The following is a 16,023-nucleotide window of genomic DNA, read 5'->3' on the forward strand; positions in this document are numbered from 1 at the left end:
CTCTTTTCATCTGCAGATGGTGGCTCAACATTTTATTGTATTTGTTTAGGAGCAAAACTAATTCAACATATTTTCCACAATTTGCAGGAAATTCATTTTCTGTGTGGCCCAAAATGGAAGTACCTGCTTGGCAAGAAAGACAGCTATATCAGTCAAACATTGAATTACTTTTCTGTTTTGTTTTACAATCTCACTGTGTTTTTGGATGTCTAATTTCCACTGCTGATCCAACTAGAAATAAATGATATACCAAAAGTAGTGAAAAAATGTATTGTAACCTGACATGGATCACAACATATTTATTTAGAAGCTCATGGTCAGATCAGAGGTGAGTGGGAGTTTTGGTCATCCATTTCTTGGTGGGATCAAGCTGAGATTTTTTGTCTCTCTGTGGTGGGATACAGTACAGAATGACTTGGATGCTGGGCTTAGGAGGTAGATATGATGATACTAAAGGAAATTACACTGAGTTGGCATACTGGTCTGTTTTTATTGCTTCATCATGTGTTAGCAAGGAACATTCAGAAGATCAAGATTCTGGTTTATAAAAGCAGAGATGAGACTTACTAGATTGTCCAATCAATTACAAGAAAAAATGTCCACCCTGGCCTATAAATTAGTTAAGAATCAGGGATACACGGTGACATATGGTAGTACAGATAATGAACCATGGAGGTGACAGATTGTATTGTTCTAATTACATCTACATACATACTCTGCAATCCACCATACGGTGCATGGTGGAGGGTACCTCATACCACAACTAGCATCTTCTCTCCCTGTTCCACTCCCAAACAGAATGAGGGAAAAATGACTGCCTATATGCCCCTGTATGAGCCCTAATCTCTCTTATCTTATCTTTGTGGTCTTTCCATGAAATGTAAGTTGGCGGCAGTAAAATTGTAGTGCAGTCAGCCTCAAATGCTGGTTCTCTAAATTTCCTCAGTAGTGATTCATGAAAAGAATGCCTCCTTTCCTCTAGAGACTCCCAGCCAAGTTCCTGAAGCATTTCCATAACACTCGCATGATGATCAAACCTACCAGTAACAAATCTAGCAGCCCGCCTCTGAATTGTTTCTATGTCCTCCCTCAATCCAACCATATAGGGATCCCAAATGCTCAAGCAGTACTCAATAATAGGTCGTATTAGTGTTTGATAAGCGGTCTCCTTTACTGATGAACCACATCTTCCCAAAATTCTACCAATGAACCAAAGATGACTATCCGCCTTACCCACAAATGCCATCACATGCTTGTCCCACTTCATATATCTCTGCAATGTTATGCCCAAATATTTAATCAACATGACTGTCAAGCGCTACACTACTAATGGAGTATTCAAACATTACGGGATTCTTTTTCCTATTCATCTGGATTAACCCTTTAGGTTCAAGTACTTGTCACAGTGTAGGTGAATACAGACATAAGTACATGAAGATAAATGTATGATGGAAGACAATAACCCTAGCCTAGAGATACATTCAGGCAAGCCTTACAAGTCCCCCTTAGTGCACAAAGTTAATTGAATCTGACTTCACTTACACAACATCTGGTGTAGGGTCATCCATTTGAGGTTGCTGTTGCTCACTGGAACTGCCCAGCTCTGCTGAACTCTGACTTGCTTGGCATTTTAGGCTCTCTATACGTGGTGTTTGAGGCCATTTGCTCATATGTGATATGTAACTGCCTTGATTTTTACCTCCAAATCACAATCAGTGTGTATGAAATCAGTGGTCTCTCAATGCATAAAACCTCTTAATGAACTGACAAAAGTGACTTGCCCTACGCCTCTACCTACAGTATAAGATTTACAGCTAATATTCATACTTTGATGTATTTTTTTTCATTTTTTTCTATTTTTTCATTCATTACACCTCCATAATTGGGGAAGATACATCTCCAAATCTTAGACACATCTTAAGACACATCACATTGGTTCACATGTATGTATACAGGGTGAGTCACCTAACGTTACCGCTGGATATATTTTGTAAACCACATCAAATACTGACGAACCAATTCCACAGACCGAGCATGAGGAGAGGGGCTAATGTAATTGTTTAATATAAACCATACAAAAATGCACAGAAGTATGTTTTTTAACACAAACCTATGTTTTTTTAAATGGAACCGCGTTAGTTTTGTTAGCACATATGAATATATAAACAAATACGTAATCATTGCCATTTGTTGCATTGTAAAATGTTAATTACATCCGGAGATATTGTAACCTAAAGTTGACACTTGAAACCTCTGACGTTCAGTTGTGTGTTGTATCAAACACGGGCCATGGTCGGCAAGCAGCATCTGCAGGGACATGTTTACAATGACGGCCGTGTTTATGAGTTTGGCTGTAGTGCACTGTTACGGTTTGGTTTAGCTGCCGCAGTGTTCGCATGTAGCGCTTGCTGCTATTGTTATTCTGCATTCGTCTCCGCATGCAGACCAACTGTAGTACACCATGTTACCAGACGTCTGTGATAGCGAAGTGTTGTAGGAACTGTGACTATGGTGTATTCGAACTCTGAAAAGGCGGAGATGATACTCATCTATGGCGAGTGTCAACGAAATGCAGCTGAAGCCTGCAGGGTGTATGCAGAATGGTACCTGGACAGAGAGCATCCAACGTGCTGCACATTGCAAAACGTCTACCGCCAACTGTATGCAACAGGTACGGTCATAGCACGCAAACGGGTCCGTAACAGGCCCATCACAGGAGAAGCGGGTGCAGTTGGTGTGTTAGCTGCTGTTGCCATGAACCCACACATGAGTACACGGGACATTGTGAGAGCCGGTGGACTGAGTCAAAGTAGTGTCATGCGCATACTGCATCGTCACCGCTTTCACCCGTTTCATGTGTCGCTACATCAGCAATTACATGGTGATGACTTTAATCATCGAGTGCAATTCTGTCAATGGGCATTAACGGGGAATGCATTGCAGTTCTACCTGTTTACTGATGAAGTGGGTTTCACAAACCATGGGGCAGTGAATCTATGGAACATGCATTACTGGTCTGTGGACAATCCTCGCTGGCTCAGACAGGTAGAGTGACAGCGACTGTGGACTGTAAATGTATGGTGTGGAATCATTGGCGACCACCTCATTGGTCCCCACTTCATTGCAGGGGCCCAAACAGCTGCAACATGCATCACGTTTCTACAGAATGATCTGCCAATGTTGCTTGAAAATGTCCCACTCGAAACGCATCGACATATGTGGTATCAGCATGATGGTGCACCTGCACATTCCGCAATTAACACTAGGCTGACCCTTGACAGGATGTTCGATGGGCGTTTCATAGGACGTGGAGGACGCATAAATTGGCCAGCCCATTCTCCTGATCTTACACCTCTGGACTTCTTTCTGTGGGGTACGTTAAAGGAGAATGTGTACCGTGGTGTGCCTACAACCCCAGAGGATATGAAACAACGTATTGTGGCACCCTGCAGTGACATTACACCAGATGTACTGCGGCATGTACGACATCCATTACGCCATAGATTGCAATTGTGTGCAGCAAATGAAGGCCATCACATTGAACATCTATTGGCCTGACATATCGGGACACACTCTATTCCACTCCGTAATTGAAAACGGAAACTATGTGTGTACGTGTACCTCACTCCTCATGGTAATGTACATGTGCGTCAGTGAAAAAGACCAATAAAAAGGTGTTAGCATGTGGACATAATGTGCTGTTCCAGTCTCTTCTGTACCTAAGGTCGATCACCGTTTGGATCCCTACGTAATTCGGTGCTCTCCGATACACACGATCGAACAGCGGAGGAGTGGTACTCAAGCGTCAACTTTAGGTTACAATATCTCCGGATGTAATTAACATTTTACAATGCAACAAGTGGCACTGATTACATATTTGTTTATATGTACAGATTTGCTAAACAAAACTAACAGGGTTCCATTTAAAAAAATGTAGGTTTGTGTTAAAAAACATACTTCCGTGCATTTTTTTGTGGTTTGTATTAACTAATTACACTAGCCCTTCTCCTCACGTTTGGTCTGTGGAATCGGTTCGTCAGTATTTGATGTGGTTTATGAAATATATCCAGTGGTAATGTTAGGTGACTCACCCTGTACATGTAAATATGAAGGTTTCTCTTTTTGTTTTACATATAAATATACATACATAGATTATTTAATTGAAACAATTAATACATCCTTGGATTACAAATATGTACAATAAGTAATCACATTTTCTCCATTCTTCATCTGTGATCGTGTGTAACAAGCATTACTCCTATGTTTACAAGGGTGGTAGTGGTCACTAACACATAAATGGAAATGCAGGATTTCCTGTTGCATCTCTCAGTCTCTGCTAATCTTTTATGTAATCATAGCTTATTTTCTAAGTCATACATTGTTCCTATTCCTCTTCTTTAATCTCTAGATGTCTGAGCTTTGAACTTTTACATTTATCACTGATATCTTACTTCTTTGTTTCTTCCTGCTTGCTACTGCTGCCATTGTTAGGCTAATAGAAGCAAAACAGTTGGGCCTGCCTCCAATGACTGGTCACAATGTCTCCCTCACCTCCACGTACTTGAGCTCATACATGTAAATCCCCACTTAATCAGTTTTAAGATAGAGTTTAGCTTAGTCTTGCTTCTTTATATTTTAGAACATGCCAACTCAACTTTATCACAACCTCACATGTATAAAGTGAAATGAACTGCTTTAATTTCTTCATGTGTACTATTGTAAACTTCTTATTCATTAGTTGAAGTATTACATTTAGTCCATGAGTCCTTAAGACATGAAAAGACCCCCTCCATGGGCTTGTCAAATTCCTTGATGGCTTTTTCTCACACTTTTGTCGTGTAATAATGCCCCATTACATAATCATCATAGTTGTATTTTACTTTGCCTAGATTTCACTGTAGGATCATGGGTATGTTGCATATACGCCAAAAAAAAATCTCAAATGGAGTGACCCCAGCTGATGAGTGTGGTGTGGTGTGGTGTTACATAGAAAAGTGGAAAAATTTATCCGTTCATTCCAGTTTTCCTGTTTCATTCCCACATAATGGTATAGATAGTCTGTTAGTGTTTGATGCATCCTGAGTGCCCCATATATTTTAAGGTGGTATGCACAAGACTGAATCCTCTTGATCTTCAGTACATGATAAACCATGTTTAAAATGTCACTTGGGAAATTTCTTCCTTGGTTATTCAATAATACTGCTGGTATCTGCAAATGCAAATTAATCTCTTTACTAAGATTTACACTATTGCGTCAGCACCCAGTTGTGCCATAGGCTCTGCTGCAACAAACTTCATGAGGGCATTTTGAAATCTTAGGATGTTTCTGTAACCTTTTTTTGTTAACTGAAGCAGTCCAACTACATAAATATCACTATGAGTGAATGCCTGGTTAGGTATTTTGGTCAATATTAAGGGCTTTTTTCACCATATTCTGCATAGTATTTTATTCTGACAACTCTGAAAACTTCAAATTTACTCTTCTATGACTTTCTTCACATCTCTCCATGATCTATACCTTTCAATATGGTCTTATGTGTGACTGATCGCTTGGTGTCCACTATCAATGAATCATGAAACTGTTTCAGAATAGCTTCCTTTTCTGCTTCACTAATCATTGGTTGCTGATTGTCTTGTCCTTCCTTGTTGATCTCTTTCACATTCCTAATGATTGCAGCTGGATTTTCTGGTATCCATGACAACCCATCTGCATCCGTGTTTTGCAATCCTTTTTTGGATATTATGTCAGTCATATTCTGCCATTTTAAACATGAATTTAATTAACCTTGATGATGGATCACTTATATGTTCCAACCATTTCAAGGATTTGTGATCAATACATTCCTTCATCAAAGAATACAAAGCAAATATTCCACAAATCAAAGCAATAACAGCTGCAGACATGAGTAACATAGAAAAAGACATCCTTGGAGCAGTGAAGCAACTTATATCACTTAAAAAAACTAAGTCTTCTGGTCCAGACTGTATACCAGTTAGGTTCCTTTCAAAGTATGCTGACACAATAGCTCTGTACTTAACAAATATACAACCATTCACTTGATAAAAGATCCACACAGGTCACACCAAAATTCGAGAAAGGTAGTAGTAGTAATCCACTAAATTATAGGCGCATATCATTAACATCAATATGCTGCAGGGCCTTGGAACGTATATTGTATTTGAAAATTATGTGTTACCTCAATGAAAATGGTCTATTAACACACAGTCAACACAGATTTAGAAGACATCATTAATGTGAAATACAACTAGCTCTTTACTCACATGAAGTGTTGTGTGCTATTGACAAGGAGTTTCAAATTGATTTCATGTTTCTGGATTTCCAGAAGGCTTTTGACACTGTACCACACAAGCAGCATGTAGTGAAATTGCGTGCTTATGGAATATCATCTTAGTTATATGGCTGGATTCATGATTTCCTATCAGAGAGGTCACAGTTCATTGTAATTGAGGGAAAGTCATTGAGTGAAACAGAAGTGATTTCTGGCATTCCCCAAGGTAATGATATAGGCCCTTTGCTGTTCTGTATCTACACTGAAGTGCCAAAGAAACTGGTATAGGCATGCATATTCAAATACTGCATGCATATTCAAATATGGCTTGCATATTCAAATACAGAGATATGTAAACATGCATAAAATGGGACTGCAGTTGGCAATGCCTATACAAGACAACAAGTGTCTGGTGCAGTTGTTAGATCAGTGACTGCTGCTAGAATGGCAGGTTATCAACATTTAAGTGCTTCCAGAATGAGATTTTCACTCTGCAGCAGAGTGTGCGCTGATATGAAACTTCCTGGCAGATTAAAACTGTGTGCCGGACCAAGTTCAAGTCTCAGTCTGGCACACAGTTTTAATCTGCCAGGAAGTTTCAACATTTAAGTGAGTTTGAATGTGCTGTTACAGGCAGCACATGAACAATGGGACACAGCATCTCTGAGGTAGTGATGAAGTGGGGATTTTCCTGTACAACTGTTTCATGAGTATACCATGAATACCAGGTCTCTGGCAAAACATTAATTCTCTGACATTGCTGCAGCCTGAAGAAGATACAGCAAGAACGGGACCAATGACAACTAAAGAGAATTATTCAACATGACAAGAGCAACCCTTCAACAAATTGCTGCAGATTTCAATGCTGGGCCATCAACAAGTGTCAGAATACAAACCATTCAATGAAACATCATCGATATGGCCTTCGCAGCTGAAGGCCCACTTGTGTACCCTTGATAACTGCGTGACACAAAGCTTCATGCCTCACCTGGGCCCATCAATACTGACATTAGAGTGTTGATGACTGGAAACATGTTGTGTTGTCTGGTTGGACAAGTATCATTTCAAATTGTATCAAGCAGATGGACTTGTAAGCGTATGGAGACAACTTCATGAATCCATGGACCCTGCATGTCAACAGGGGACTGTTGAAGCTGATGGAGACTGTTCAGGATGGTGGAGGATCTGTAATGGTGTGGGGCATGTGCTGTTGAAGTGATATGAGACCCCTGATATGTTTAGATATGATTTAGACAGGTGACACGTATGTAAGTAACCTGTCTGATTATCTACAACGATTCATGTCCATTATGCATACTGACAGACTTGGGCAACTCCGTCAGGACAATGTGACACCCCAAACAACCAGAATTGCTATTGAGTGGCACCAAGAAAACTCTTCTGAGTTTAAACACTTCTGCTGGCCACCAAACTCCCCAGACATGAACATTATTGAGCATATCTGGGAATCCTTGGAACACGCTGTTCAGAAGAGATCTCCACCCACTCGTACTCTTACAGATTTATGGACAGCCCTGCAGGATTTATGGTGTCAGTTCCCTCCAGAACTACTTCAGACATTAGTCGAGTCTATGCCATGTCATGTTGTGGCACTTCTGCATGCTCACAGGGGCCCTACACGATATTAGGCAGGGGTACCAGTTTCTTTGGCTCTTCGGTGTCTATAAATGATTTGGAGATGATCTCAACAACTGTCTTAAATTATTTGCAGATGATGCTGTTGTTTGTCAGTTAGTAATGTCATCAGAAGATCAAAACAAATTGCAAAACTATTTAGAAAAGATCTCTGTATGATGCAAATATGGCAACTGATACCTAAATAACAAAAAGTATGAGGTCATCCACATGAGTGCTAAATGGTTCAAATGGCTCTGAGCACTAAGGGACTTAACGTCTGAGGTCATCAGTTCCCTATAACTTAGAACTACTTAAACCTAACTAACCTAAGGACATCACACACATCCATGCCCGAGGCAAGATTCGAAACTGCGACCGTAGCGGTCGTGTGGTTCCAGACTGAAGTGCCTAGAACCATTCGGCCACACCGGCCAGCATGAGTGCTAAGAGGAGTCTGTTAAACTTCAATTACATAATAAATCAATCGAATCTAAAGGCCACAAATTCAACTAAATACCTAGGAATTACAATTATGAACAACTTAAATTGGTGGAAACATATAGAAAATGTTGTGGTGAAGGCTAACCAAAGACTGTGTTTTATTGGCATGACACTTAGAAAATTTAACAGATCTACTAAAGACACTATCTGCACTATGATTGTCTGTCCTGTTTTTGAATACTGCTGCATGATGAAGTATCCTTATGAGACAGGACTGATAGAGTACATTGAGAAAGTCCAAAGGAGGGGGCCACATTTTATATTATCACAAAATAGGGGAGAGAGTGCACTGAAATGATACAGGATTTGGGGTGGACATCATGGGAAAATATTTTGTTGATGCCAACCTACATAGAGAGAAATGATCATCATAGTAAAATAAGGGAAATCAGAGCTCACACAAAAAGATATAGATGTTTGTTTTTTCCATGTGCTGTATGAGGTTGGAATAATAGAGAATTATTGTGAACGTGGTTCAGTGATCCCTCTGCCAGGCACTTAAATGTGTTTCACAGAGTATCCATGTAAATGTAGGTGCAGATGTAGCTCGAATCTTCTTCTGTACACATAAGGTCAATAGTGCTTTGCTACCCACACTCTAGCTAAGAGCTCTCGCTTGATCGTAGCATATCCTTTCTCAGTAGGGTTCAGCATTCTGAATGCAGAGGCTACTGATAAGTTCTGTCCTAATTCTCCTTGGCTCGACATGGTACTGATTGACTGCTTGCTAGCATCCATTGTAATTATGAATTATTTTGTAAAATCAAGATACTGTAAGATGGGAGCTAGCTATTTTCTCTTTTCATTCCTGGAAAACAGCTTCCCATGGTGTCAACCACTCATAGTTTGCTTCTTTCTTCAGCAGAAAGCTCTTTAAGTGCTTTTTGGTGCTAGTTCTTGGATGCTCTTCTTCTGTGATTTGGGTTTTAATCCTTCTGTCACAATTATGTGCCCTATATAAATTCTCTCTTTCTGTAGGAACTCACACTTGTCTACCTGCAATTTTAAATTGTGTGATTGGAACCTCTCAAATGCTTGTTCTAGTTTGGCATTATGCTCTTCTAATGTAGCTCTGTATGTGAACACATTATCTAAATCACATCTTGTGTGCCTGAAGTCTGGTTAATACTGTGTTCATCAGTCTCTGAAAAGTGGCTCTACCATCTGTTATTCCCATCAGTAACCATTTGTATTCTAATGCCCTTCTGGAGTATAGAAGGCTGTTTTCTCCCCATCATCTCCATCTCGTGGTAACCCTTTGCATCATCCTAAGTGTTGAAGTGCTTAGCTTTTCCTAAGCAATCTAAAATGTCATTGATACAGGATAGCAGAATACAGTGTTAATACAAATGTCATTCACCCTCCAGTAATCCACAACTATTCTCCATTTTTGTTTCCCTGAAGCATCTGTCTTTTTTGGAACCATCAATAATGGGAAATTCTACCCATTTGTACTCAGTGTAATGAAATCATTTATTAATATTGCATCTATCTTGTTTTGGAGGGCTTCCTTTTGCACCTCTGGTAGTTGATATTTTCAGATATTTATTACTTTGCCTTACACTTTTGGTTTAATTTCATGTTTCACCATCTCTGTGTATGTCAGTCTATCCCCGGGCATGTGAAATGCATCGTGATATGCAATAAACAATTCAGTAATTGGAATCCTTTCTTCTTTGTTTAAGTGATCCACTTGCACCATTTCCTTTAATCTGCTCCTGGTCCGCTGAAACACAAATAGTCTTAATAACACTGCAGCATAAGACTAATACTGCTTTCATTTACTTACAGAGAACACCAACTGCAAACAGTTGTTTTTAAATTAAAAATTTAGTCCATGCAAGGATTTTGTTTCTTCATACTTCATTTTTATTCTATGTAAAAAAAAATTTAAATTATTAAGTTTCTTTATTATATGTTACTTTGTGAACATAGTCATAAAAACATACGATAACATCTAAAAATAATTTGGATATATTTTACAGACACTTATCAAGAACACAGAACAGAGCCATCCAGACTACAACTTACTTCTGTCAGCACAACGTGAGGTACATGTCTTGGCTGTGAAAATCAACTGTACTGAACGAGAAAGTATGGAAGCAGAACAACAGCAAGCAATGCTTAGGGAACTGGAAAATGTTATTGAAGGCTGCTCCAATATATTCACTCCAGATAGAGTGTTTCTGCGTTTTGATTTGGTGTCCGTTACTGGAGATGCAGCTGGCTCTGGCAATCCAGAGCGTGGATTGTTCCTTTTTAATGATTTACTCATTATTACTACAGTTAAGCGCCGCAGCGGTGCTATCAGGAAGCCTTCAGCGTGAGTATGATATTTAGATCTGTTAATTTTAAACAAACTAAAAACATTTATTACTAGCCATTCTTCTGACTATCAAGATCTGAGAATTAAAATTCACACTGCCAGCATGCTGTGCAACAATTCTCTTAGTAAACAGGGTTTTATTTACACAGCATGTAGCTAACTGTGATTTATTCACAATTACCTATGGTCTAATGTAAATATTAAGCAATTAATAGTAGATAAACAGCAACTACTCAGTATGATTGAAAAGCAACAACTTCAAATGTCATACTCATTATGATTTACATGAAGTTTGTTTGTTGCCTTTATAAGCAAAAATACATATGTTAACTGTAGTTAACTGATAATAAAATATACACAAAGTAGTTTTTAACAGTTACTTCTCTCAATTGATGTATACCATGGGCTATTCCATATACATAAAGGTTCTAATATATGGCATGACTCATGTGGAACACCATCATTTTCTATCATGCTTACCACCAGATAATTTAATACTCATAATCTGACAAGTTAACCTTATGTAAACCATTCTTCAATGTCTTCTTTATGTAAATGCATATCCATATACAAAAATGACAATTTCACACATCCATTAGACATACCTCCCTACATGGAGAAACAGAAAAAGAGAATGAGAGATTCCATCTCATCTGAGACCAGACAAAAATAAAAATGAAGAATAATTGTGGAGGTTGGTTCATCTCTGTCCACAGAGATTATAAAGTGTTAAAACACCAATATTCATTTATAAATACCCTTTATATGACATGTATATTACTCAGTAAACATTCTCATTTTGCTGATGAAAATTGCAACCCTCTGTCACTAGAGACTCCAAATTGTAGTGTATATTATGGCAGTAAGTAATGTAACTATGCCAGCAAATAAGAAACTGACCCTAAAATGACTGTAAACATGAATCTGAAGAGTTCATATACATATGGAGCACCCTCTCCTTCAGGATGACAATGCAAGACCCCACATGAGTGCTGCAACACCTTGGGTTTACTGTCATCAATCATTTGGCCCCATCTGATTTTTGTCTGTTTCCAAAACTAAATAGCACTGTCAAGGACTTCATTTTGATTGTGATTAAGCAGTGCAAGCAGAGATGAGGGTGTGGCATCATCAACAAAGTCAGACATTCTACAATGAAGGTACCAACAAACTAGTCTCTCATTGGGAGAAATGTATTTACCATCAGGGTCACTATGTTGAGGAGAAAGACGTAGACCATTAATGAAATTTGTTTTATTTAAAAAGCTTTAAGATTTTTCACATAAAAAATCTTGAGGCATTAATTTTCAGCAGACCGTCATGGATCTATTGTCCATTTTCACAAAGAAACCCACAACTTTTTTAGGGCACCTACTTATTGCATCAGTATGAGACTACACACAGATTAAGTAACATTTTATGTACCCATAGACTAAAACTATTGAAGAAGCTCCACATTTCATGGCCATGAAATTTACAAATAAAATCTGAAAGGGGAATTGTAATCAAAATCTAAAAAAAAAAAAAAAAAAAAAAAAAAAATACTGAAGGAGACCTGGAAAAACATCTGAAAACTAAATGCAATTACCAGTGTAGAAGATTTCTTGACTGACAACAATTTATAACAGTTTCTGTATAAAGAAGTAATAGCAAATGTACAGTATTATAAGCATAGATATTTTTTTATGATAACCATGTAAAATAATTTGTATCTGAAGAAGTAACAAGAAATGTGTTATAACCTTATTTTAATTTTATTAGTCTGTATGTAATGTTAGAATTAACAAGTCACCTATGTCACAATCTTTGATTGTATGAGATGCTTTATGTGATAATAAAATTTAATGTGATTTGATTTGATTTCACAAGAAGCTATACAATCATTAACACAACTAAGGTAAATGTAAATTCTGCCTCATGGATTACAATTACCATGCCTGAGGTAATTCAAATAGAAAAGACACTTGCTGAGATTAGAGGTAGGGAAATGATTAGATTGTTGGAAAAAGGGTGACAAGATGAACTTTTCAAAATGATCACATTCAGTGAGGTCACTGGTACAAAAGGATGGTTTTCAGAGAAGAAAAGAGACATCAGAAGTATGAAGGAATACCTCCCTGAGGTGCACAAACAATCTTACAGTGAATGGTGCCAAGACTGAACTATAAATTGATTACTGGAGATAGAAGTACTAAAAAAATTGTTTGGTGGACTTAGCCTGTTTAGCAATGCAGTGCAGATTTATTTAGGAAAGCAAATGTTTGTTATTTTTGGGTCATGCCAAGTGATAACTTGCTTTCTTAAAGTCAATGAGCAAGTGATAATGTGGGGTAGTGTATACATACATTTACGTTATTTGAACAAAGTTTATTCTGAATAACCTAGAAAGTAAGTTTTGTTATGTAGCCCCTTTAACGTGATAACCTTTCAGTTGTGTCAGAACTGTAGAAATGTATATTGCTATAAACATCTGTCAGTTACTAAAGCAGTTTCGGCAGCATTTATATGGAATATACATGGAGATGACAAAATACATGGGATACCTCCTAATATAATGTCAGACCTAATTTTGCCCGGTATTGTGCAGCAACTTAACAAGAAGTTTAATAATTTTTTCATAATGTGGGGCCACAGTCATAATATATTTCTTTAAAGTCAGTACCGCCATTAGACTGATTTTCTATTTGCAGTGTTACATTCACACAATCATGATCTCGGCTTTAAGTTGCCACTATCAAGTGTTTTAATGTTATACATTGCCTAAGATGGCATGGCTTTTACCAGAAATAGTGACCCTTAGACAATATGCCTAATAGTATATTTTAAATATGACAGTATGCCATCTTAGGCACTGTATAACATTAAAACACTTGATAATGGCAACTTAAAGCCAAAATCGTGATTGTGTAAATGTAACACTGCAAATAAAAAAAAAAACAGTCTAATGGCAGTACTGACTTTAAAGAAATTAACAAGGAGTTGTTGGGAGTCCCCCGCAGAAATACTGAGCCGTACTGCCTCTATAGCCATCCATAATCCAAAAGTGTTGCCTGTGCAGGATTTTGTATATGTACAAATTTCTAAATTATGGACCATAAAATGTTTTATGGGATTCATGTCGGGCAATATGGGTGGCCAAATCATTCGCTTCAGTTCTACAGAATGTTCTTCAGACCAATTATAAACAAAAATTCCATTGTTGGTCAGAAATATGATGTCCACGAATGGCTGAAAATGGTATCCTAATAGCTGAACATAACCACTTCCAGTAACTGTTCAGTACAGTTTGACCAGAGGATGCAGTTTATTTCTTGTAAACACCACTCACACCCATATGGAGCCACCACCAACTTGCACATTGCCTTGTTCATGACCTGTGTCCATGGTTTCATGGGGCCTGTGTCACACTTAATCCCTACTATCAGCTCTTACCAACCGAAATCAGGGCTCATTTGGCCAGACCACAGTTTTACAGTCATCTAGGGTCCAACTGAAATGGTAATGAGCCCAGGAGAGGCACTGCAGGTGTTGGTAAAGATACTCACATCAGTAGTCATCTACCATAGCCCACTAACATCAAATTTCTCCACTCTGTTCTAATGAATACCTTCATATTATATATCCCACTCTGATTTTGGCAGTTATTTCCACAGTGTTGCTTGTTTGCTAGCTGTGTCAACTCTATGCAACAGCCACTGCTCTGTGTCATTAAGTGAAGGCCCTAAGCCACTGCATGATGAGAGGTAATGCCTGAAATTTGATATTCTTGGCATGCACTTGACACTATGGATCTCAGAATACTGAATTCCATAATGATTTCCAAAATGGAATGTCCCATGTATCTAGTTCCAATTACCATTCCACATTCAAAGTCTGTTAATTCCTCCTGTGCAGCCATAATCATGTCAGAAACCTTTATACAAATCACCCAAGTACAAATTACAGCTCTGCCAATGCACTGCCCTTTTATATCTTGTGTATGTGATACTACCCCCAACTGTATGTCCATATATTGCTATCCCATGACTTTTGTCACCTCAGTGTAAGTGCTCTATACGTCAGTCTAGTGTTCTGTGGGTAAAGTACATGAGTCATAAAACACTGCTCCTATTTCTTTGTTGGCAACATTATGTGAGCAAATTGGTAGTTGCATCATTTACACAACTAAACTGTACATAACACTCGCAGATGTGGCTATAGTTTCCTCTCTCTTCTCCATAAACCCCTTCCAGAAGTGACTAGCAAATAAAAAATTAAAATATGTATGTGAAGTAACTCTAGCTCATTAACAACAATGAACTGGACATTTTATTCACATGCAAAAACTTCTAAGTACACCATAAGGATATTTTAAAAAATGCAGACAAAAAGTGTGTTTCGTTGGAAGTGAATTAAGGAAACATATAATACAATAGATGTAATAGTTTTTTAGTTTTAATTTTTTCCATTTTATTTTAACACAATTGAATGATGGAACATACACTGACATTGTCACAGTGGCAGAGGATTGCACTCCTGAAAGTGAGTCCAGTATGCTAACCACTGCACCACCTCGCTTGGTATTAAAAGTAAAATTAAAGGTGTAGGAAAATGATGCATGACTGCTAAGCTTGTCAGAAGCACAGCTAAACTGTTAAAGTTGTGTGTGACACTTTTCTATACCTTTTCATTTTTACTACTTTTCTAGTTGCAGGCAATGAATTATGTCCTAGTAATGATAATTCAAACTTGTACTTTTTTATTTTGCTGTCAACACTGTCCAAGTTATTCCACCTAAACTATATGATGAATTGATGCCTTTTATTAGTCTGAAGCAATTTTAGCAACATATCTTAAATTAAAATACTAAATTTTGGAATACTGTTCTGTTTCAGCATCCTCCCAGCAAACCTGATCCAGCAGTTGGAAGGAAACAAACACAGAATGGCGATGAGACTCCTCCTTGAAGATGTTGAGATAGTAAAACGTATGATACAGACTTTATTCTTCACAGTATTGTAAATTTAATTTTGCTTAGCAATTCATATTCTTCTGTTAACTAGCAAATAATAAGTGTGCTTCAAAGCAAAAACTAATCTTTGAAATAGTAATGAAAATATACACTCCTTTCTGTCTTCTATTTAGGTATCTAGTTCCACATCTCATTTTGTATAATAAGTATGTACTGTCTTTATAAGTTATAAATACTCTCCTGTACTTAGATGAACCATGGTTTTCAGTGATTCAACGCTAAACTAGTGATGCATGTTTACAAGATCAGTCATACAT

General features: G+C 37.9%; 1 protein-coding gene across 1 annotated transcript in view; it reads left to right on the forward strand.

The window, feature by feature from the left end:
- LOC124555748 (rho guanine nucleotide exchange factor 17) overlaps positions 1 to 16,023 on the forward strand; it is a 386,854-nt gene that overhangs the window by 153,332 nt on the left and 217,499 nt on the right. The window contains exons 6-7 of the mRNA XM_047129772.1: positions 10,415 to 10,752; positions 15,630 to 15,721. Coding sequence (XP_046985728.1) covers positions 10,415 to 10,752; positions 15,630 to 15,721 — 430 coding nt within the window. The remainder of the gene's footprint in view (positions 1 to 10,414; positions 10,753 to 15,629; positions 15,722 to 16,023) is intronic.

This window comes from Schistocerca americana, chromosome X, assembly GCF_021461395.2.
Source record: "Schistocerca americana isolate TAMUIC-IGC-003095 chromosome X, iqSchAmer2.1, whole genome shotgun sequence".
NCBI lineage: Eukaryota > Metazoa > Arthropoda > Insecta > Orthoptera > Acrididae > Schistocerca > Schistocerca americana.